Source organism: Sciurus vulgaris (assembly GCF_902686455.1).
Source record: "Sciurus vulgaris genome assembly, chromosome: 11".
Classification (NCBI taxonomy): Eukaryota; Metazoa; Chordata; class Mammalia; order Rodentia; family Sciuridae; genus Sciurus; species Sciurus vulgaris.
Genome location: NC_136472.1, coordinates 20931492 through 20953246, shown reverse-complemented (window position 1 = coordinate 20953246; position 21755 = coordinate 20931492). Strand labels below are relative to the sequence as shown.

The window sequence follows — 21755 nt, the reverse complement described above, 5'->3', positions numbered from 1 at the left end:
TCTGGCACCGAGTTGTAATTCAAATGACATTTGGCTAATAAATAAGAAAATGATGCAAAGAATGAGGAATATTTGGTGTCAGAAACAAACTTAGATACTCAACAGGTCTTGGACTTATTTTGGTCCTATTTTTCTTATTTGTTTTGTCTTATCACTTCATGTCTTTTTGTTTTGTTTTGTTTTGTTTTTATTCTATGTGTTTCAGATGGAGAGAAAATGTCAACAGCTCTAGGTTTTAAGTGCTTAGACATCAAAATACAGGCTTGACTCTAAAGAACTTCCAGTTTTTAAGGTAAGAATACAGGGCAGGACTTATTGATTTATGTGAATAAATTGTCAATTGTGACTAAATAGGGAATCTAACTAGCTTACTTCAGAGAAGTTGATCAGACTTAGACGACCTGGGAAAACATTTACTAATATTAACATAGCATGGCAATATATTAATTGTAACTATCACATCAAATAAAATAAGAATGTTTATTATAATTGCAACAAATAGAATTTCAAATTCTGCATAAAGACCACTTAAAATGATTAACTCAAGTTAAAAGCAGATATATTTTTTCTCCTCTGAGACCATCATTTCTTCTTTTGTTTTTGTTTTTATTTATTTGCTTTTTATTTATACAGACTGCATTTTGATTCATTGTACACAAATGGGGTACAAGTTTTCTTTCTAAGGTTGTACACAATGCAGATTCATACCATTCTTGTAATCATACATGTACACAGGAATGCAACATTTAATAAATGAAAATGACGACAAAATAAAATATGATGGAAAGAAATATAGGAATTGTATAAGCTTCTGGAACAAGAAAACAAAGGGTAATGAAGGGAGGGAAGGAAGAAGTACCCAGTAAGTCATCATGTCAGCAAGTTACAGAAATGATAAAATGTTCAGTGTCATATTGTTCTAAAAAATGAAAATGGAAACTAGCAATCTACAAAAGAGCTCTTAGGTCATAACTTCAAATGTTTTTGTCTGAGTTAATAAAATGGAATGTGTAAACAGTAAAAAGACTTAAATGGTTGAAAACACAATTTCAGCTAAAACAAATAATAAAAAAATAGAAAACAGAATGGGGAAGAATAAGGCCTAGAGCCAACTATTCTAGAGAAATAGACACACACACACACACACACACACACACACTCACACGAAGTCTCACATCAAGGGGTTGGGAGGGAATATTGGTTTATTCGGTCCTTACAATTCCTAAGGCCTCCATCAAGTTCATGGAGAAAAGCATAAGTTATGAATCATGGCTTTCAATGTTTTATACTAAAGACAGAAGAATTCCATTAGATTACAAGGAAGGAAACAAACTGTTCCATGATGCTGGAGCACCTAATAATCTGCCATACTTTCTCTCTCCAAATGATTGCAAATTTTACATAATAGATCTGGAATTTTGAGTTTAATGACTGAGCAAGATTAATGCATAATTTAGGAAATCTCAACCAAGGAATTGGCCTTGCCACATAGTGACAGTCCCATAAAATAATTTCTTAAATTCATAACTATTTCTTCTTTACTTCCACAAACAGAAGAATTTCCATCAAACTCATGGCTCCTGAAAATGCCACCCAAGTCACAGAGTTTGTTTTCATAGGAGTCTCCGATCTTCCAGAGCTGCAAATTCCTCTCTTCCTGCTCTTCCTGGTCATCTATGGGCTGACTGTGACAGAGAACCTGGGCATCATCACCCTCACCAGGGTTGACTCTCGGCTTCAGACCCCCATGTACTTTTTCCTCCGACATCTGGCCATTATAAATTTTAGCAACTCGACCGTCATTGCCCCTAAAATGCTGGTCAACTTCTTAGTAAGTAAGAAAACCACTTCATACTATGAATGTGCCACCCAACTGGGAGCATTCCTGGTTTTCATCGTAGCTGAGGTTTTCATGCTGGCGGTGATGGCCTATGACCGCTATGTGGCCATTTGCAACCCCCTGCTCTACATGGTGGTGGTATCTCACAGGATCTGCCTTCTGCTGGTGTCCCTCACCTACCTGTATAGCTTTTCCACAGCTGTTGTGGTTTCGTCTTGTGTGTTCTCTGTGTCTTACTGTGCTTCCAATGTCATCAATCATTTTTACTGTGATAGTGTCCCTCTGTTGGCACTGTCCTGCTCTGATACTTACATTCCAGAAACTGTGGTCTTTATATCAGCTGCTACAAATATCTTGTTTTCTATGACTATAGTTCTCGTATCTTATTTCAACATTGTTTTGTCTATTCTAAGGATGAGTTCATCAGAGGGAAGGAAAAAAGCCTTCTCCACCTGTGCTTCTCACATGACGGCAGTCACAGTTTTCTATGGGACTCTGCTGTTCATGTATTTGCAGCCTCGATCCAGCCATTCCCTGGATACTGATAAAATGGCATCTGTGTTTTACACCCTGATCATCCCCATGCTGAACCCCATGATCTACAGCCTGAGGAACAAGGATGTGAAGGCTGCCTTAAGGAGGTTCATGGAGGATCTGTGCTGTTCCCTTAAGTCACTGCAGTTTTAAAGTCTTCAGGTAAATGAAGAGATGCTTATGATTATGTGATGTACAAAATAAAGATTGAAAAATATAGTTATATAACTGATTTAGTGGCTCCATGGCATTCTTGGATTCATGCGAAATTATAAATTAAAAAAAAAAAACATTTTGGGGTTCTAATGGTAATACAAAAACAAAGATGCTATTTATCCATTTTGCCCTGTGGGTTTGACAGGTAGCTAATTTGGAAGCAATGTTTTCAGGAATAAGGGAAGCTATCAGTTAAAGAATTAAATAAACTTGAATGGAGAAAACGTATAATGGACTAGAGAAGTAAAATCAATCTTTTTTTTTCTTTAGCTTTCCTTTATGTTTCTCCCGAGGTACAGTTTAGTGTAGTAGATCATCATATCTTGAAATTCTGTTCATTACAGATGAGTAAAATCCTGGATACAAATATGTTACAAAACTGATCTCACAATTTTATTTAAAAGAAAATTATCCCTATCTTAATCGTGTTTGAATCAATAGATGATTGTCACCACTTGACCTCACATTCTGAATGATAAGCATATTAAGATTGAAATTATTTAATCTAAACAATATAATGTTACAATTTTTGAATTAAAGACACAATGTAACACTTTTAATATGCTGGAATTGATCTGAAAGATTGTCAAATCTGTAAATATGTTTATCCTTACACTAAATATCATGTAAGTATCTTAAAGTAAGTATCTTGTGTACAAAATAAATTTACTGTTTTTAATGTTCTTAGGCAATTAATTGACTGTTTTTGTGAAAGTTACTCATACTGTTACAGAAAATATTTCATTGTGCTTTGTAAAAATGTTGTCTTGTCTTCTGGAAGTTCTTGCTCAGTTAGTTTACACCTAAGTCTACTTGACAAATTTAAATTCATGGGGGTAGCCCAGCTGTGTCTCTGAATTATCAAATCAGAATTATAAGATAAAGCCTACACAGTCATATTTTAATAGACTGATGGGGTATTCTGACAAAGTCTCTTAGAAATTAATATTGGCAAACATCAAAGTACTAGACTGACAATCATATATTAACATTCTGTGCACATGTTCACTTTTCTTATGACTGGGCATTAGTATTGAAGAATGTTAATATAGACATTAAATCTTCAGTCATAATTATTTTAATATCAGTAAGGAAATGTTGTATAACAAAAATATCTATACTCAAAGACATGCAAAGATTGTGATTGCATAACTTCATAGTTGCCTTAATTCTTTGAAGTTTTTGTGTACAAGTCTTACCTCTGGGCTTCTCAGACAGTATTTCTCTTGACTATTATTTCTCTTTTGTGGATCACAATTTTCTTTTTCCTTGAATATCTACAGTTTTCAGAAGGACACTTTACCTAATGGGATGTGAAACTCTGAACTCTGTTCCTCTCTCTCTCTCTCTGAGATTTGTTGTTCTTATTTTAGTCAGTGGGTTTATTTGGAAGCTCAGTACTAAGATATTTTTCTTGGATACCTTGCAACTGTAAAAGCCTATGCTCTTTTCCTCACTAGCTGATCTGCTAGTCTGTTACGAATTCTCCATTAAATTTATCAGCCAGTTCCCAGTATGTTGATTACTCCAATTACTGCTGTTACCTCACACTCTACTACAACTCTAACCTTTCCAAGAATGGCCACTGAAGTAACTTTTGTTTTACAAACACTTCTCTGAATGAGTTTTTAAATGTTATACTCAAATCAATTCAATCCATATCTGAAAGCAAAGTTGAGGTTTTCTTGGTCTACCTCACTCCCAGGCATTTTAATTTATCCAACATAAATTCCAAGGGATACATGCCAATTGTATGGATAATTGACAAACTTTGAAAGCAACCAACATCCTCCAGAGGGCAATTTAACAAATGCATCCATACAAGGGGATACTATTAAACAAGAAAATCAGTGAGCTATTAATACTACGAAGAAGTAGAAAACCTTCAGTGCATGTTACTAAGTGAAATAAGTGAACCTGAAAGACTACATCATTCCATGCCTAAGTCATTACATGTGAGGAAAACTCTAGAGATGGTGAACAGATCAGTGGTTTCCAGAGGATTGGGGGAGAAGGTTTGGGAAGGAAGGGTTAAGTAGGAGAAGCCTAGGGTGCATTTTCCTATAGTGAAACTATTGGGCCCAACACTGTAATGGTGGATACATGACACTGTGTCTTTTTCTAATACATACAGAGTCTTACAAAACAAAGAGAAATCTTTAATGAATGCTAATTTAGAAACAAATCATTTAAGAGATCCAGAGGACACTGGAAAAGAGTACAGAATGTGACAAGAACATTCTCTGGTATTAAAAATATGTGGAATGATTTTTCTGAAGTAGGTAAGGAGAAACATGCTGACTTATTAAACACAGGAAAGACCAGAGAAGTGATACCAAAGGCAAGAGGAACTCTGTACAGCTTAGCACTTGGGCAATAAAACTGTTTCTCATGAGGATGGAGTTTAAAAATTCTAACCATTATACACAGATAAAAAAGAAGTGAACAATTAAGTACATGGTTGGCAGCCACATTTCATACTACTGGAGAAGGAGATTAGACTTTTAGGGAGTGTTCATGGTTGTCATAGATTAGAGGTAGAGACAGAATTAAGACAGAGACCTCCTTAGGACACAGAGACAGTGAACTGGGCTTTAACTCATGGTCTGAACCACTCAAAGATACTGTGCAGATTCCCAGGATCATAACCCGCTGCTTACCGTGATCTATGCTCTCTTCCATTTCTACCCATGTGCTCTCTTAATCACTATAGGGACTCATCCTTATCACATGACAGAGATGTTTATACAGACTGAGGCAGCAATACGTAAAATTAACTTAGTTCCAGGAGAGCCAACTGACCGTGCCTTCCTCAGAGTTAAAGATCCTCACAGGAAAAGGAAACAGACCTTGGAAATGTACCTGTAACCAATTAACATTCCTAAACCATAGCACCTCTTGCAACAACCTTTTCTGATGAATAAAATTCTCTCTTCCTCTTTCTGGGGAGCCAGCCATACATTCTGGTTAGTGTTTATTTCCCTTCTCTTAGGAGAAGCCCTAAAAAAAAAAAAAAAAACAAAAACAAAAAAAAAAAACCTTGCCTGTAGTTCTCTTGCCTCACTTGCTTTTGTTTCTACTGTTACCAAGTCAAAATTCCTATGTCCAGCACCATTTGGCGACTCTGCCAGGAAACTGTAAGATGAATTCAGGGTGAGACCTGCCCGGATGGGGACACCGGATGTGATGCCTGCCTGTGGGGGCGCCTGGCAACCCAACCAATGCTTGACAAGGATCCACTGGGGGAATGATGTTTGCAAGGACTCATCGTCCCGGGAGGTGCCAGATGCTTGCCTCCGGGCTCTGGTCCTTTTTCTGCACTATGTTTCTAATATTATATTACTCATACTATTCCTTGGTAGTAATCACTGAGGGTGAAGGGAATACTACAGAATTTCCCAAGAATATTAATAAAACATTAGGGACTATAACTCCTTCTCAGCCACAAGTGGTAAAAAATCTTTTACCACTGTGTGATGTGTCTTCTTCCTGGGGTGCTTGTTATGAACATGTAATGCAGTACATAAATTTGGCCACGGAACCGTCTGTCTTTCCAACCATGAGTATGCAAAAAGCACCTCCCACAGTAGCTACTAGATATGGACTAGCTTATTTTATCAATGGCAAGCCCTGCTAACCCCCTAAAGGCAAGCCCTTAGAGAAGGTAGATATAGATCTCCCCCTGTCTCTTACAGGGTGGTTTAATCCAGATGATGGTTTTGTTTATGTGTGGTGGTAAGATAAAAGAATAAGGTTTCACAACATTCCTTCCTTCCTACAAAGAATAGGTCACCCCTATAATAAACATTGGTACACAATGCCTTGTTCTGGGAAAAGGAGCTACATAAGACAAGGTAATCTATTTAGTATAAAAACTTAGCCATGGGAACCATTGGAACTGTTACCCTCCTGTAACTTAGCAATTTAGATATTAATCAAATGGACCTAGTAGACATGGTCATGTGAGATTATTTGTCTATCGCTTTAACCGCAAGAATAATAATAGTCTTAGGTCACATAGAGTTTAGATATTAAGGAAATAAACATTGTATTAGCTCATTGACTTAGTTAAATATTTGTAATCTGTACGGTTACTGATTTCTCACAATCTTTTGGTAAAAACAACTTCTGCCTATGCCTTGGAAACTTCTTTGATTTTATTAATCATAAGCCTGTCATCATAGCCTGAAGAAAAGTGTATATAAACCCAGCCTTCCCCAGAATAAAGTGGGATTGATTGCACCAGAACTAGAGTCTGTGTCTTTCATTCTCCATCCATCGCCGACACTGTCTCCCCGCGCCCTGTTTACCAGTATGGAACCCATGGACTCCTGCTAGGGCTGGACCCCGGCACCTGCCCACTATGTTCACCTAATGTAGATGCTCTGAGTTTACACACTGAGTTAGTTGTATATATGTTTATATACACACGCACACAATGCTCTGCCAGCTGACACATATTCTAGACACATATTCAGTCCAATAGCAACAAATACACCAAGAACCCAAATTCTTCAGTAAAAAGACCCAGAAATTCTTTGAAACATGACCAGGAGAGGGAGAGAAGTTTACATGATGATTCCAGATAATGTTAATAGTGTCAGAGAGTTAGGAACTAACTAACTAAAATCTACCACACAAGTAGAAGAAAGTCGATAGCATAATTATTAAAAAAAAAAAAAAAAAAAAAAAAAGGAAACAGGCAAATGTCCTCTGCAGAAAAATCCACAGGAATTTATGTAGATCCTCTGCCTTCAAGGAGATGAATGATAACTCCCTACTCCTTACATGTGAGTATCACATACTGACTTCCCTCCAAAAATCACAGTAGGGGTAGGAGCAGAGAGTCACTTTGGAATGGAGAAATCTGACAAACACTACTAACACAGAACTGGGTCTTCCAAGAATCAGAGGCACCCTGAAGTCCTGCCCTTCAATTTCCATTTCTTGCCATGGAGTCAGAAAGATTTCAGACCTATCCATCGGTGTAATAGGTATGCAATTATTAAAGGGATAAGAAAAGGCAATGGGGACACTCTCAAGGGAGAGTGTGGATCCTCTCATAAAGGAGGACAGCATGCCTCTCTTGCACTCCAGTTTTACTGGGTATCCCAGAGTAATTTCCAGAGGGTCCTGCCCAGTCTACCTCTTGACTTTTGACTGACAGCAAGACAATTCTAGGTCACCTTGGCCAATGCTGACCCATTCTAACAGTATTCTTAACCATATGTTCCTACAGATGTTTTCATTAGTAGGAATTATCTTCATCAACTTGAATTTCAGAATCTGTTCCCCAAAGTCTTCTTCCTCCCCATTGACACTACCCAGGTAGTGTTATCTACTGCAGATAACAGGTAGTTTGCTGAGGAATGTGACATATCCTGTCCATTAGGCCAAGCAGGGCTGCAGGTAAATTGCTTTTTGGAAAGAAAGCATGTGGGAGTCAGCACAATGGGTCCATTTTATAGCATTCTCTTAACCTCTTGTTCTCACTGTCCTCATCTGTCTGTCCCCTTGTTGGGACTAATGACACGTTAACTAACTCAGGCTGACTCCTTACTCCCTGGCAAGTGAGCAAGATCAAGGCCTCCAAGGCGGTTTCAATAGTTAATCATGATGAATCGGACCACCGTCAGGGATTGGTTAACAATAGTTCCGCGAACGTGATCAGCTCGTGCTTGCCATATAGTCTTATGGGACTCTCACCTGCGTGAACACCCCATGCCTTGCTGACCTTTAAGCTGATTGGTTTCTGCCTAGCCTCCACCCTACATAAAAGCTGTGTGACTTCCTCAATAAACGAGTTCCTGCTGTGACGGGTGTCCCTGACGCGTCTGATTGTCCTCTGCATGGAGGGCTGGGAGCAGGCGGTCAGTCGGTCTGACCTTGTTGGGGAGTGTCCCCTTCCCTTGTCGCTGGTTGAGAAGAGCAAGGTGGCTTAAGACCCCAACATCTGGCGCCCAACGTGGGGCCCCTCAAGGCTGAACCGCAGCCAAAGCGAAGAGGCATATTCGAAACCGAAAGTACCAGCAGATCGGGCCAAGCGAGTTCCGAGGTAAGGCATCCGGAAAAGATGGGGCAAACACACACCACACGTGGTGACCCTGCGCTCTCAGCTCTTAGACTCATGCTGAAGAGTAGGGGCCTTGAGTGGTCTGATACACAGGCGGAAAAAGCCTGGGACACCTTTACTCGGGTGGCCTCTTGGCTTCCCGCTGCTAATCTTTTTGACTGGTCCACATGGGATCATGTAAAACAACTTGTTAAGAAGAGGGAAATCAATTTAGGGGAGGGTCCCCCATTGGGAGTCTGTCCTACATTATCCGCCCTTAAGGCCTGCTTCTCTCCAGGACCTCCCAAAGGGGGCTCCAAGTTTCTCCCCAAAGAGCCGCCACCTAAAGAACCGCCGGCTCCTCCCATTGCATCCCCTTCCAGAAACTTGCCACATAGTAAACAACATTGGGAGACCTTTAATGAGGAGCCCAATCCATCTCCATCCACTCCTCCCGAGGTTGAGGAACCACGAGGGCAGCCAGCCTCTACACGTAGAGAGGGCCCACTACCGCCCCGGGGAGGCTCATTGCTGCCATCTTGTATTCTGGGGCCACATCAGACTCCAATGAAAGCCCTCACCCTCCTCCTTCCGGAAGGCAGGAAATCTTCCCGGCGGCCATTTTATGATACTGGGGGAGAACGCACTGACTCTACCCTACCCCCTCCCTGTATGGCCTTCCCAGTAAATGCTAATCCAGGGAGTAACCGGCCTGCTATATGGTACCCATGGGAGGCACAAGATTTAAAGGAACTAAAGAAAGCTGTTTCAGAGGATGGGCCCAATTCCCCTTGGGCTGAAACCATCCTCCAGGGCCTCGCCCACCAGCAGTGCACCACTCAAGATTGGAAGAACCTAACTAAAGCTGTCCTTCCTGGTCCTTTATATCTAAAGTGGTGTGCCTTTTTAAATGAAGAATGTCATGCTCAGGCTGAATGGAACCAGGCCGCTAACCCTCCCGTCCCGGTTACTTATGGGATGCTCTCCGGGTCCAGTGACCAGTTCTCTACTGGCCTCTTACAGGCTGCCATCCCAGCCCCATATCAAGAACAAGTAAGAACCCTAGGGTTGGCGGCATGGAAAAAGCTAGAGGAGGGCCCCTCAGAACCCCCCATCGCAGGAATTACCCAGAAGGCAACCGAAGACCTAGCAACCTTCATTGAAAGGGTAGAAAGAAGCCTTCAGAGAAAATTTCCTCCAGGGCCCCTAAGAGATCAATTTGTTAAAATGTTAGTTTGGGAAGGAATGACTACCGATCACAAATTGGCCTGTGCAGGGATGAAAGATCGCTCCATGGGAAGGTGGATAGTGGCTACCAAAGATATTGGCACGCAAGCGCATCAGTCTCAATCCTTGGTTGCAGCCCTACAGGTCCAAACTGCCTCACTTGCTGAGGCTCTCACGGCAGCCTTGTCACCAGTCGGGGCTAAGGGCAAAGGAGTATGTTATGGCTGCGGGCAACCAGGCCATTTCAAGAGGGATTGCCCCACTGGTCGACTGTATTCTGAGGCTCTGCCCGGATGCTCTAGGGGTTCAGCTCAAAGTCCAGCCAGTTCAGCTCAAAGTCTGGCCACCCCCAAAACGCCTTGCCCAAGATGCAGAGAGGGATTCCATTGGCAGAAGGATTGCAAATCTAAATTCGACATTGAGGGGAAACATTTAAACTAATCAGGGGGCACCCTCCAGCCCCTTCACACAAAGGAGGTTTCTCCCCTAATAGCCCCCCTGAGGCACATTGGACTGTTCCCATTGTCCCCGGGGTCAGGCCAAAAATGGACATTTTTATAGCAGGAAAGAAATTCCACTGTCTCATCAACACTGGAGCAGATAGGACTGTGTTAAGAAAGGAGGAAGTTCCACCTCATTGGAGGTTGATTCCTGGCCCCCAGTTGCTTGGGGTAGGAGGTAATACTAAATCAGAAGAGACCAAAGATTGGATCAAATGGCGGGATGTGGACTGTGCCCAGGGAGATGTGCACCCCCTCGTGGCCTCAGGTCTTACTGCAAATTTACTAGGACAGGATATCTTAGGGGAAGCAGAGGTCTATATAACAACTGATCACAAGGCAGTGTATGATGACCTCCTTGAGCAAGAGGAATATGAACAACAATTTAATCTATCTGGCCCTTTTAGCAATTACAGAGGAGATCCTCTTTCTGAGGCATCTAGGCAGAAGGTCCCAGCTCCCCGGGTAAAGCCTCACCCCCAATCCTAAGGGCCACTGTTCCAATAACGCCAGCCATCCAATGGCTCCCAGGTCCCCCAATATGAGTGGAACAGTGGCCATTACCCCAAAATAAGCTTCAACATTTAAGAAATATTGTACAAGAACAACTACCCTCTTGAGGTATGTTTACCGCAAGTATTCTAAAATCCCTCCTCCTCCTCCAACTTCGACTCAGTTGTTTCTGCTTCCATTCCCCAGGCCATGAGGTCCCATATATACCAGTGTGGAGGGAATAACCAGCCCAACCATCAGTGGCATGTCCTAGTACGGAGTATGATTTAGTAGCCCCAGTCCCCACAAGTATTGGGAGATAATTGTTTCACAATTTTCTGCATCCAAACCTGAATTGATTACAAATCAGGAATAAGGGTTAAAATGCCCTAGGCATCAAGTTTCTGCTGGAGCATTTTAGCCCCTTTCAGATCCAAATCTCAGTCAAGGTTTACATTGAAATATAAATAGAGAAAGCCTGAAGGCTCAGTAGAAGACCAGTCTCAAACCCAAGGAAAAACAAACAAAAAAAAAGAGCAAAAAGAGTCTTCCTTGAACTCCAGCAAAAGTAAATTTTATGGTGATTTACTAAAGTACTTAACGGCCGTATCATTTTTCCAGGACTCTTGTTTTTTTTTTTTTTGAATTCTACATTTTTTTTGAGCTCATGACTTTTTGATCAGTTCTTTTTTTTTATTCAACTAGAGTTTTTGAACATCTGTTACATTGCAATGGAGAGTCACCTATAAGTTACAAGGCCTTTGATTTTGGGTTATGTGTATGTCGTGCTGTCTGGTGTCATGTTTTGTCTGTATCAAAACTGAGCGCTCCTAAAATTAAAATTTAAAAGTGGATCCAAATACTTTTCATTCACGTGATTTAAAAAGGTTCAATTTAATTTGGGTAAACTAATAGAAGTAAAATGTCTTTAAAATTAACTCACAAGTCTCTAGGTGGTCGAACTAATAAAATGTTGATGTTTATAAAACGTCAAACATCAATTTTTCTAGGACTTTCCTCCAACAAGAAAAAGCTGGCAAATACTGTTCAGGACACTTGTCTGATATCTTGGTTTTTACAAAATAAGTGAATTAGAGTTGACATGCATGGTATTACTCAAATGTGTTTATAGAGAAAATTGTTTTGTGTCATCACTAAACTAAAAACAAGGTTACTAAGAGTTATGTTCTAACCGGTATAATTCTATATACAAAGGGTTCTAAAGGTTTCAACTGTGTTTCAATTAGAGTACTATAAATAACAAAATATTTAATCTTAAAAACTAAATTTGGTAAGATAAAAATGTCAAGGTAATTGTGAAATGGTCACTCTTTATATATTAAATGTGTTCATATTTTCCATGTATACAAGTTTTTAAAGCAGGGAATTTATCAAGCTGCTATTCTCCAAACTAAACTTGTCTGTAATAGTAATTTTAAACTTAAAAAGAGTGAATTTTATTGGGGATTTATTTCTATCATTTAATGTTCTATTATAGGACCTGTTATCAATAGGGTATATGCAAAATTTGTTAAATGTATTTCTGAAGGTTATTGAGAGCCTGATTTGTTTAAAGGTTAAACATAAAAACATTTTGTCACTTTGCCACACAAAAGGAAAGTTAATAGCTCTCTCAGCATTTCCTTAATTCATGTTTAGATACAATGTTAAATTGTGTTAACTAATGTTCATATAGACTCAGGATTCAATATATGTAAACTGCTTAAAATGACATTTAAGAAAGAGTGTAATACGCAGTAGCAAAAATGGGACAGCAGTGATTGAGATTGGGGTCTCTGACCTCATGACTTTGGACAGTGGACTTCTTTGAGAGCTACACAGAGCTCCTAACATTGCACTTTGCAGCTCTACCATCTTAGATCTACAGGCTCAACTTGATTCCTTGGCCGCTGTTGTCCTGCAAGATCGTCCTGGTTTGGATCTGCTAACAGCGAAGGAAGGAAGGTTTTGCCTGTTCCTTGGTGAGAAGTGCTATTTCTACGCCAACCGCTCTGGCATTGTACGAGATAAAATCAAAAACCTACAAGAAGATCTGGAACATCGTAGAAGCGAGCTCCACTCTAATTTCCTCTGGACTGGGTTACACGGGTGGCTCCCCTACCTCCTCCTGCTTATGGGACCACTAATCACCATTATCCTTGTGTTCACCTTTGGGCCTTGCATAATCAATAAGCTTATCCATTTACTGAAAAGCCAGGCTAAGTCTGTGCAGCTCATGGTGGTCCAACAGCATTATACCGCCCTTCATGATGATGATTGGGAGCCCTATAGGATCATGGATCACTCGTATCAGGACACTGGAGTCTAAGTGTCTCTCCCTTAAGCTCTGCTCCTCCTGAGGGGCCCACCTGAAGTGCTAAGGTGGTAGTCAATGACGGGTAAGATTCATGGGGAGCTCATACCGACCTAAGACAGGAAATGAGGGCTAGAGCCTCATTGTCCAATGACGGGTAAGGATGTTGCTCTGCCGTGGCCAACCTAAGACAGGCACACCTTCGAGTAAGGCGGACCCCCAAACTGTTAGGGTGATGGTCCATGACGGGTAAGACCCTTCCAGGGGCAACCTAAGACAGACACACCCTTACTATAAAACAAAAAAGGGCGATATGTTGGGACTAATGACATGTTAACTAACTCAGGCTGACTCCTTACTCCCTGGCAAGTGAGCAAGATCAAGGCCTCAAAGGCGGTTTCAATAGTTAATCATGATGAATCGGACCACCGTCAGGGATTGGTTAACAATAGTTCCGCGAACGTGATCAGCTCGTGCTTGCCATATAGTCTTATGGGACTTTTGCCTGCGTGAACACCCCATGCCTTGCTGACCTTTAAGCTGATTGGTTCCCGCCTAGCCCCCACCCTACATAAAAGCTGTGTGATTTCCTCAATAAACGAGTTCCTGCTGTGACAGGTCTCCCTGACACGTCTGATTGTCCTCTGCATAGAGGGCTGGGAGCGGGCAGTCAGTCAGCCTTACCTATCCCGGTCTGACCTTGTTGGGGAGTGTCCTCTTCCCTTGCCGCTGGTCGAGCAGAGCAAGGGGGCTTAAGACCCCAACATGTCCCCTAACATACCTTAGCCAGGTGATCAAGATTAATGTAAGCAGGAAGTCACACTGATATTAAGGACAGTTAGTAACTACATTGTTGACAGATAGTAAACACATTTTGTAAAGACGCAGTTTTGAATGTCAGTTGATTTCTATGATTTTTCTCCCCAAGATTTATGAGCCTAGTCTAATCTCAGAGGAAAAGATCATCAGAGAAGCCCAATTTAAGGCATTTTAAAAGATACTTGATTAGTATGCTCCTCAACATTGTCACATCATAAAAATTAAGGAAAGCCTAAGAAATTCTGACCACCTGGAAGAGTTTCAGAAACTGTGATCACAAGATGCACCAGTCTATTCTGGATGGGACATTCAAACATAAAGGGAGATTGGGTGAAAACCTAGGAAATCAGAAAAGGGGATGAAATTTCTTTACAATGACAATGAAAGTACCAGCACAGCCATCAGCATCTATCAGGCTGCCAAAAGCCACGTTGCCACCTCACATTCCTCTTCTCTGGAGTTAAATTGAATTTTACTTTAAAACGTAAATCCCCCAAAAAATCAGCTTATGGACCAGGTCCAGAATTTTCTTTCCCACAAGAACCCGGTGTCTTTTTATTCTAAAATAAGACTGATCAATGACAAGCCGTCAGGAAGCATGGGCTGGATGCCTGAGAAGACTGCAGACGTGGTGCTGTTTGCACCAAGACCTGGATCTAGGTGCTGCAGCCACCAAGGTGCCTCTGTGTCTGCTACTTTCTGCCAATGAAAACAGGAAGTATATTTATCTACAGTAACAGATATAAATACGCAAATCTGCATTTACCTCTTTCTTGCTACCTACCTACCTACCTATCTATAGAACTTCCTGTGTAGACGAACTTGTGTGAATCCTGATAACACTGACTAATCCACCTTCCCAGGATTCATGGAGTTCCCCACAGATCAGGTTCAACCCTTGATCTGACAGTAGAAGTCTTGCTTTTCTCATCTATAACCTTATCCCTTAGCTGCTCAAGTTGATATAAAATCCCAAAGTTGTCAGCCAGTGCTCCCTTCAAAATAACTAAAACCCAGCTGGGCGCAGGGTACATCCCTGTGATCCAGGTGGCTTAGGAGAGTGAGGCAGGAAGATCATGAGTTCAAAGCCAGCCTCAGAAACTTAGTGAGGCTCTAAGCAACTTAGTGAGACTCTGTCACTAACTAAAATATAAAAAAGAGCTGGAGATGTGAGTCAGTGGTTAAGAACCCCCAGAGTTCAATACTTGGTACCAAAAACAAAAAACAAAAACAAAACAACACAAAACCAAAAAAATAAATAAAAAATAAATAAAATCCATCTCACTGCACCACCTTAAAAGCGGGTGACGCAGTTTTCCATAGTCCCACCCAGTTCAGCAATTTTCTGAGTTTCGTTTTCCAGGGTGCATATGGAAATTCTGCATGATCAATAAAATATTTCTTATTAAAACTGCTCCTTGACCATGACTGAATTCCCATGAAAAAATTCCGGTACACTTATGTATTAACTTTAGGGTCACGGATTACCTATAGATTCATTAGAATCACTCAAGTCCTCAAATCTAACAAGGGTATGCCATAAATTTTAAATCTTGCCATTAAAAAGAAATTTTTTTAGCTGGTAAAATTTAAGAACTAGAAATCTCATATTTGTTCAATATAGAGTTGTACTTCAGGGCTGGGGAGATAGCTCAGCTGGTAGAGTGCTTGCCTTGCAAGCACAAGGCCCTGAGTTCGATCCCCAGTACCGCAAAAAAAAAAAAAAAAAAAAAAAAATAGAGTTGTACTTCTGACAATTTTAGAAAGATGTATTTTATCTATAATAATTTTCCTAGGAGAAAATTACTAATAATCATTTTGTATGCCTGATCTACAATATATAATTTATTTAATTATTAACATAACATTTATTTCACTGACTAACTTGGGATTCTAGGAAGTGCACATTTATTAGTGGTATTGTAATTTTCTCTAATTACAAAGATATATCCAAGAGATTTAATGTAATTACTTTATGTAAATAGACCCTTCCATAAAGCTCTCCCATAATAATCCTCTCTGCCAGCTCAGAAGGGAATGTGAGATAACTAACAGTGTCCCAGGAGAGCTTTCTCAGAAGATGTGGGATAAAAAGTGCACTTTATTTCAAACCCCTTGGAGATTTAAAATGAGGATTAAAACAAACAGATAACATTCAGAAACTCAGTCTAAATAGCCAAAGTGGAAAAACAAGTATTGAGAATATTCTGATTCTCCTTTAGAGGAGAGACCCCTGGACTTCCCTAAGAAGGATCAGTGGATCAGTGAGAACTCTGGGCCTGCAGGATAATGGGTTCATTAGGTAACCCCATCTTCCAGTTCTGCCACCCCGTGCCAGGGATGTGAGAACAGGTGCTTCTCCTGGATGACATCTTTGTCCAATTCCTCATCCCAGGAGCTGAATTTGTCACTGAAACACCAGGCAATGCTATTCCAAGAGGTCTCATAATTTTACCATTTCAATTAAAAATAAATTGGTGTTTTGCCATTTCAAAAATAAAGCAAAGCTACGAAATGGAAACTACCAAGCTGTTCTGTAGAGATTGCACAGAGATTCAATTTGTTAATTTTTGAAAGCAGGTAACATGATACCACATATGTGACATACTGATGGAGGGATTGTTGATGTTTTGATATCAGTACCATAATAACAATAACAATGTGGTTCCATCTCTGATGGCAAAATTAAAAATCAATCATCAGATTCATCTACACATGGATAGTCTTCTAATTTCGAGGAATGACATTTTCCATAGCTCCATTAAATATCAAGCCCTTGAAGGAATGCTGATCATTAATTCCTTTCCTTTTTTTTTCATGAATAAGGCAAAATTACAGAGTATCTAATTTAAGAAAAAGGCCAGAAGCTGTAGGATATTTACATATTGCTCCCGTTCCAAAAGGCGTTCAGCAGGGCTTGTGATCATGTGGAGAATGAGAGTCCCTGGCAGAGGGAGTATCAGGTGTGAGAACCCCTGAGTGGAACAGCGCCACACTGCTTCAGAAACTGCCCTTACACCAGTGGGTCAGAGTGTGGAGGCCCAACAGAGATTCTGCAGTGGAAGACAAAGCCATTTTAAACACTGAAACAAAGAACTGTCATACTAGTCTTGATCCACCAGAAAGCAGCTGAGTGAGCCTGGCAAGTCATTACAATTCCGTCAGTAGCTCAAAGCCACTGAGTGCCATTATAAGTAATTCTCCTGGAGACCAACACAAGTGTCAGCAATGTTGATCCCTCTTCCAAGAAGTGGAACAGGGAACTGATGGAACCCTCACTTGGTCCTCACTTTCACTGGGGTATCTTATTAGAGCATATAGATAAGACAGATTAAACTAGGAATAAAAACTCATAATTAATAATTATTCTCCACAATGTTTTCCAGAGTGGCTGCACCAATTTGCATCTCCACCAGCAATGTAAAAGTGTGCTTTTTTCCCCACATCCACGCCAACATCTATTATTGTTTGTATTCTTGATAATAGCCATTCTAACTGGAGTAAGACGAAATCTTAGAGCTGTTTTAACTTGCATTTCTCTAATTACTAGAGATGTTGAACACTTTTTCATATTTATTAATTGCCTGTATGTCTTCTTCTGTAAAGTGTCTGTCTAGTTCCTTGGATCATTTATTGATTGGGTTCTTTGTATTTTTGGTGTAAAGTTTTGCAAGTTCATCCTCAGAAAACTTGGAATGGACCACCTTTTGACCCAGTTATCCCACTCCTCCTTTTATACCCAAAGGACTTAAAATTAGCATACTACAGTAACGCAGTGACATCAATGTTTATAGCAGCTCTATTCAAAATAGCTAGATTGTGGAACCAACCTAAATGCCCTTCAACAGATGAATGAATAAAGGAATGTGGTATATATACACAATGGGACATTATTCAGTCATAAAGAAGAATAATATTATGGCATTTGCAGATAAATGGATGGAATTGGAGAATATCATGCTAAGTGAAATAAGCCAATCCCAAAAAACTAAAGGTCAAATGTTTTCCCTGATAAGTGCATGATGATATATAATGGGGATGGGGGTGTGGGAAGTGACAGAAGAATGGAGGAACTTTACATTATGTAGAGGGAAATGAGAGGGAGGAGGGGGCGGGGCTGTGAAAACTGGTGAAATGAGATAGACATCATTACCATATGTACATGTATGATTTCAGAAATGGTATGAATCTACATTGTGCACAACCACAGAATCAAAAATATGTACCCCATTTGTGTACAATGAATCAAAATGCAGTCTATAAAAATTTAAAAAATTTAAAAAATTATCTAATAACTAGAAAGTTAATCAGAAATTTTTCTTCTAAACATTGCAATGTGTGGAGAAGAAATATGAGGCACCACAGAGAAATTTTGTTTTATCAGCTCAACTCAAACTGTAACAAATTCTGTTGCTGATGCTGAGTATTTTCTCCTGCGTTTTATTATAGGATTCTTGGTGAATGGCTCCAGCTTAAGAATCAGCAGCTATAGTGCATGCTTCCATAAGCATGGAGACCCCATAGTTTCTCAGAATCTTTTTATTTCTCTGATATTTAGAAAATCTAATTATTATGGGAACTCATAGATCACTTAAAAGTAAAAAAGAATAGAATTATGTGATGTGCTTTGGTATACATCCACTCAATGTTAATACTTAATCAATGTTAAATACAAATATATCCATCCAGTTTAACTATACAAGAAGAAAAATCTTTAATTCACTACGCTTATTTACTAGAACAGTCAAACTGTGTCCACTGGAAATGGTTTTATTATATTTTTACTTCCAGACACAATGTTTTATAAACTTTGTGATGAGATGTAAGACTCAGGAAATACATACTGCCATATGGACCAGCCCATGAATTCAGAGCTACAACATTGTAAGCACATGCCCAGAGATTTACCAAATGTCTTGTTCAGACAGTGTTGAGAATGGGCCCTTCTAAGAATTGAATGCATTTTTCATAGAAAGCTACTTTCAAAATTTTTTACAAGATAGTTCCTGCCTTTCGAAGTCAAACTTGAAGAATAATACTAATAATTTAAATAAGCAAAAATATTTAAAAAGAAACTTACAATAATATTTTAAGAATTTGGAAGAGTTTAGCAATAATGCCACACTAGAGGCAGAGTTACAGATCTAGTGTTCTTTAAAATTAGGGATTCATATTAATAAAGGTCCCAATGGAGGAACATGTATTTTAATTCGTTTTGATAATCTTGTTTCCTCCTTCTCTGAAGTAGGATCCTTTGGGACAGAAGGTAACAAAATCACACAGCTGGACTGTATATGCACCCAGTATGAGGAAATAAAGAAGCACATTCTACCTGGGTTGGATGAAAGAATATATTTGACTTTGAAAGGAAAGGTAAGCATGACTTTTTAAATCAAATACATTCCATGCACAAATTTCACAGTTTTGTGTTTGAAAAGTGGAAAAGAAAACTGAGGAAGAGATGAGAAAAACAAAGGAAGTTTGGATGAAGCTTTCTTTCCCTCTGGTCTAGGTTCTTGTGCTTTTCTAGGCTCTACATGCAGACTCCATGTACTGTCTGGACGTTACTAGTTCTCACTACATATTATTGCATGATGAACACGTGAATTAAAATTGCCTCCTAAGAAAGTGGCACTCAGACATAATCAAGGGAAATGTGAGGCCCAGAATTTCTGCTCTCTTGGTCATAGAGCAGCATGAGAGGTAACTTTGGGTACTATTTGTATGCAATGTGGTCACCTGCTCAGTGAAAATGGTGTGGTGTGTTGTAGATTACAGTGCAGATTCAAAACTTTGCTTTTCACTACTAGTACTTCACACCTAAAAATTTTAAGATGCTGACAAGCATTCTTTTGGTTACATAGGACAGAATACCATAACACAAAGGAATATTTCTGTGCATTCCATGGAGTGAGTAGTATTCTGGGTATATTTGCTAGTTCCATGCCTTCTTAGAGGGAGTGTTTATTTCTTTACCTGTGATAAAAAATGCTGGAGTCTGACAGTTTTGTTCTACAGAAGATTCTTGGTTCGAGCAGTAAAATAAACAAATATTTTATTATCATTTTGTCTCCCTTTTTCTTGTTTTTTTTTTCTTGTTTTAGTTTTTAATTTTTATTTATTGAATTATTTTTGCTTAAAATTGAACTTCTTTTTTTATTAAACATGAAAATTTGAGATTTGGAATTTATGGGTTCCTAGGTTCTTATTTCCTAAAATTTCCATGGTGCTAAAACTAGACATTACAATGTGTATTAGTACTTCAAGAAGAAACACACAATTAGTTTAGGGTAAAAGAAGGTTAAATTATTATTGCTGGTAAGTTATTACTCGCTAAATAGTGTTGCTCAATAAACGTTGGTTAGAAAAATAAAAGTAAAAATAATTAAAATGTATTCTTGACAATGAAACAACAGCTATAAGTAAACAGAGGCTATTAGTACATTCTAAAGAGCTGTGAGGGAGCCTGAGATTTTATTTTATTTCTATATTTATTTGTGAGGTAAATTCATAGTATGTGAAGCAAATTATGAGTTTTTCTAAGAAACTCATCTTTGTTTTTCAGAAAGAGAGAGAAAAAGAAAAAAGGAAAGAAGAAAAGGAGTATGGAAAAGACAATATTTCAGATTATTTGAATATCCAATAATTCAATTGTGAAAATTAGCCAAAATCATTAAAAATAAATGTAGAAAGACATTAACCTTTTAACATAGTAGGGAAACAAAAAATACGTGCAAGATATGATTCAAACCTGTTTTCTTAACAAAAAGATAAAACACTGAAAGAGACACAACCTAACTTACAAATTAACTTATAGAAAAATTTCCAAATCTCTTTGAAAGCAAACATGTTTTATCCTAGTTTACAATATATTATAAGGTTTTGTGAGTAATACTTCCCTTTTATCTTTCCTTTATCTAGTGTTTTAAAGATGTTGGTGGAGTATTATATACATAAAAATCTAGAAATAATTTAGTTTTCTAAAACTAGAATAAACAGGATATTTTATTTTGAGAACATTTTGACAAATGATGTGCACTCCAAAGTAGAAATCATGGATTTGAAACTCAACTGTACTAAAACAGGTTGTCTGGTGTTGTTGCTATTTATTCACCTTTGCCATTTGCAAAATTGGGCATGAATATATTAACATTAAGGTTTAGTAAGATTAACTGAAGTCTGTTAGACACCATGATGTGCCTTCCACAAAGTTAACTATCTTTAATATTTCAATTGGTAACATATCATGAAGATTATTTTGTAACCTAGAATGCCTATATTTAAAATATAATTAATGTAAGGTAGAAAAATACAAAACCATATTTCTGTCAACATTGGGATAATGAGTAGATTTGTTCACATGGACAAGATAACAAATCTTTCAGAGAAGATGAAACTTACAGACATCAACTTGTTGTAGATATTAATATCTGTTCAATAAAACTATAGCAATTTAACAAGTCGGACTGTACATTTAAAAAACTTGAGGCAATGGTGGCCACTTCACATCAGCTATCACTGAATAAACAATGAACGTAGGGAAAACAAATAGTCCTTGTCCACAAAAAATTCTTTCTGCTACCTATCATATTTCCAGAATCTCAGAATGCTAGCAACCCCTGGTACTGGGAGAAAAACACAGAACAGCCCCTTTGCAAGATATCAAAGTATGAAAACACCTTTTCGAGTAAGCATAGTATAAATACACAACCTGGACTTAACTATTCTCTTTTCTTCTTCATCCTGATGTCCTGAAGACAC

At 38.9% G+C, this 21755-nt stretch overlaps 1 protein-coding gene across 1 annotated transcript; it reads left to right on the top strand.

The window, feature by feature from the left end:
- Positions 1 to 1573: 1573 nt before the first annotated feature.
- On the top strand, positions 1574 to 2527 carry LOC306639752 (olfactory receptor 8J1-like; the record flags this gene model as incomplete). The annotated part of the gene is made up of 1 exon (XM_079103506.1): positions 1574 to 2527. The coding sequence occupies one exon, from the start codon at positions 1574 to 1576 to the stop codon at positions 2525 to 2527; it is 954 nt and encodes a 317-aa protein (XP_078959632.1).
- Positions 2528 to 21755: the final 19228 nt, after the last annotated feature.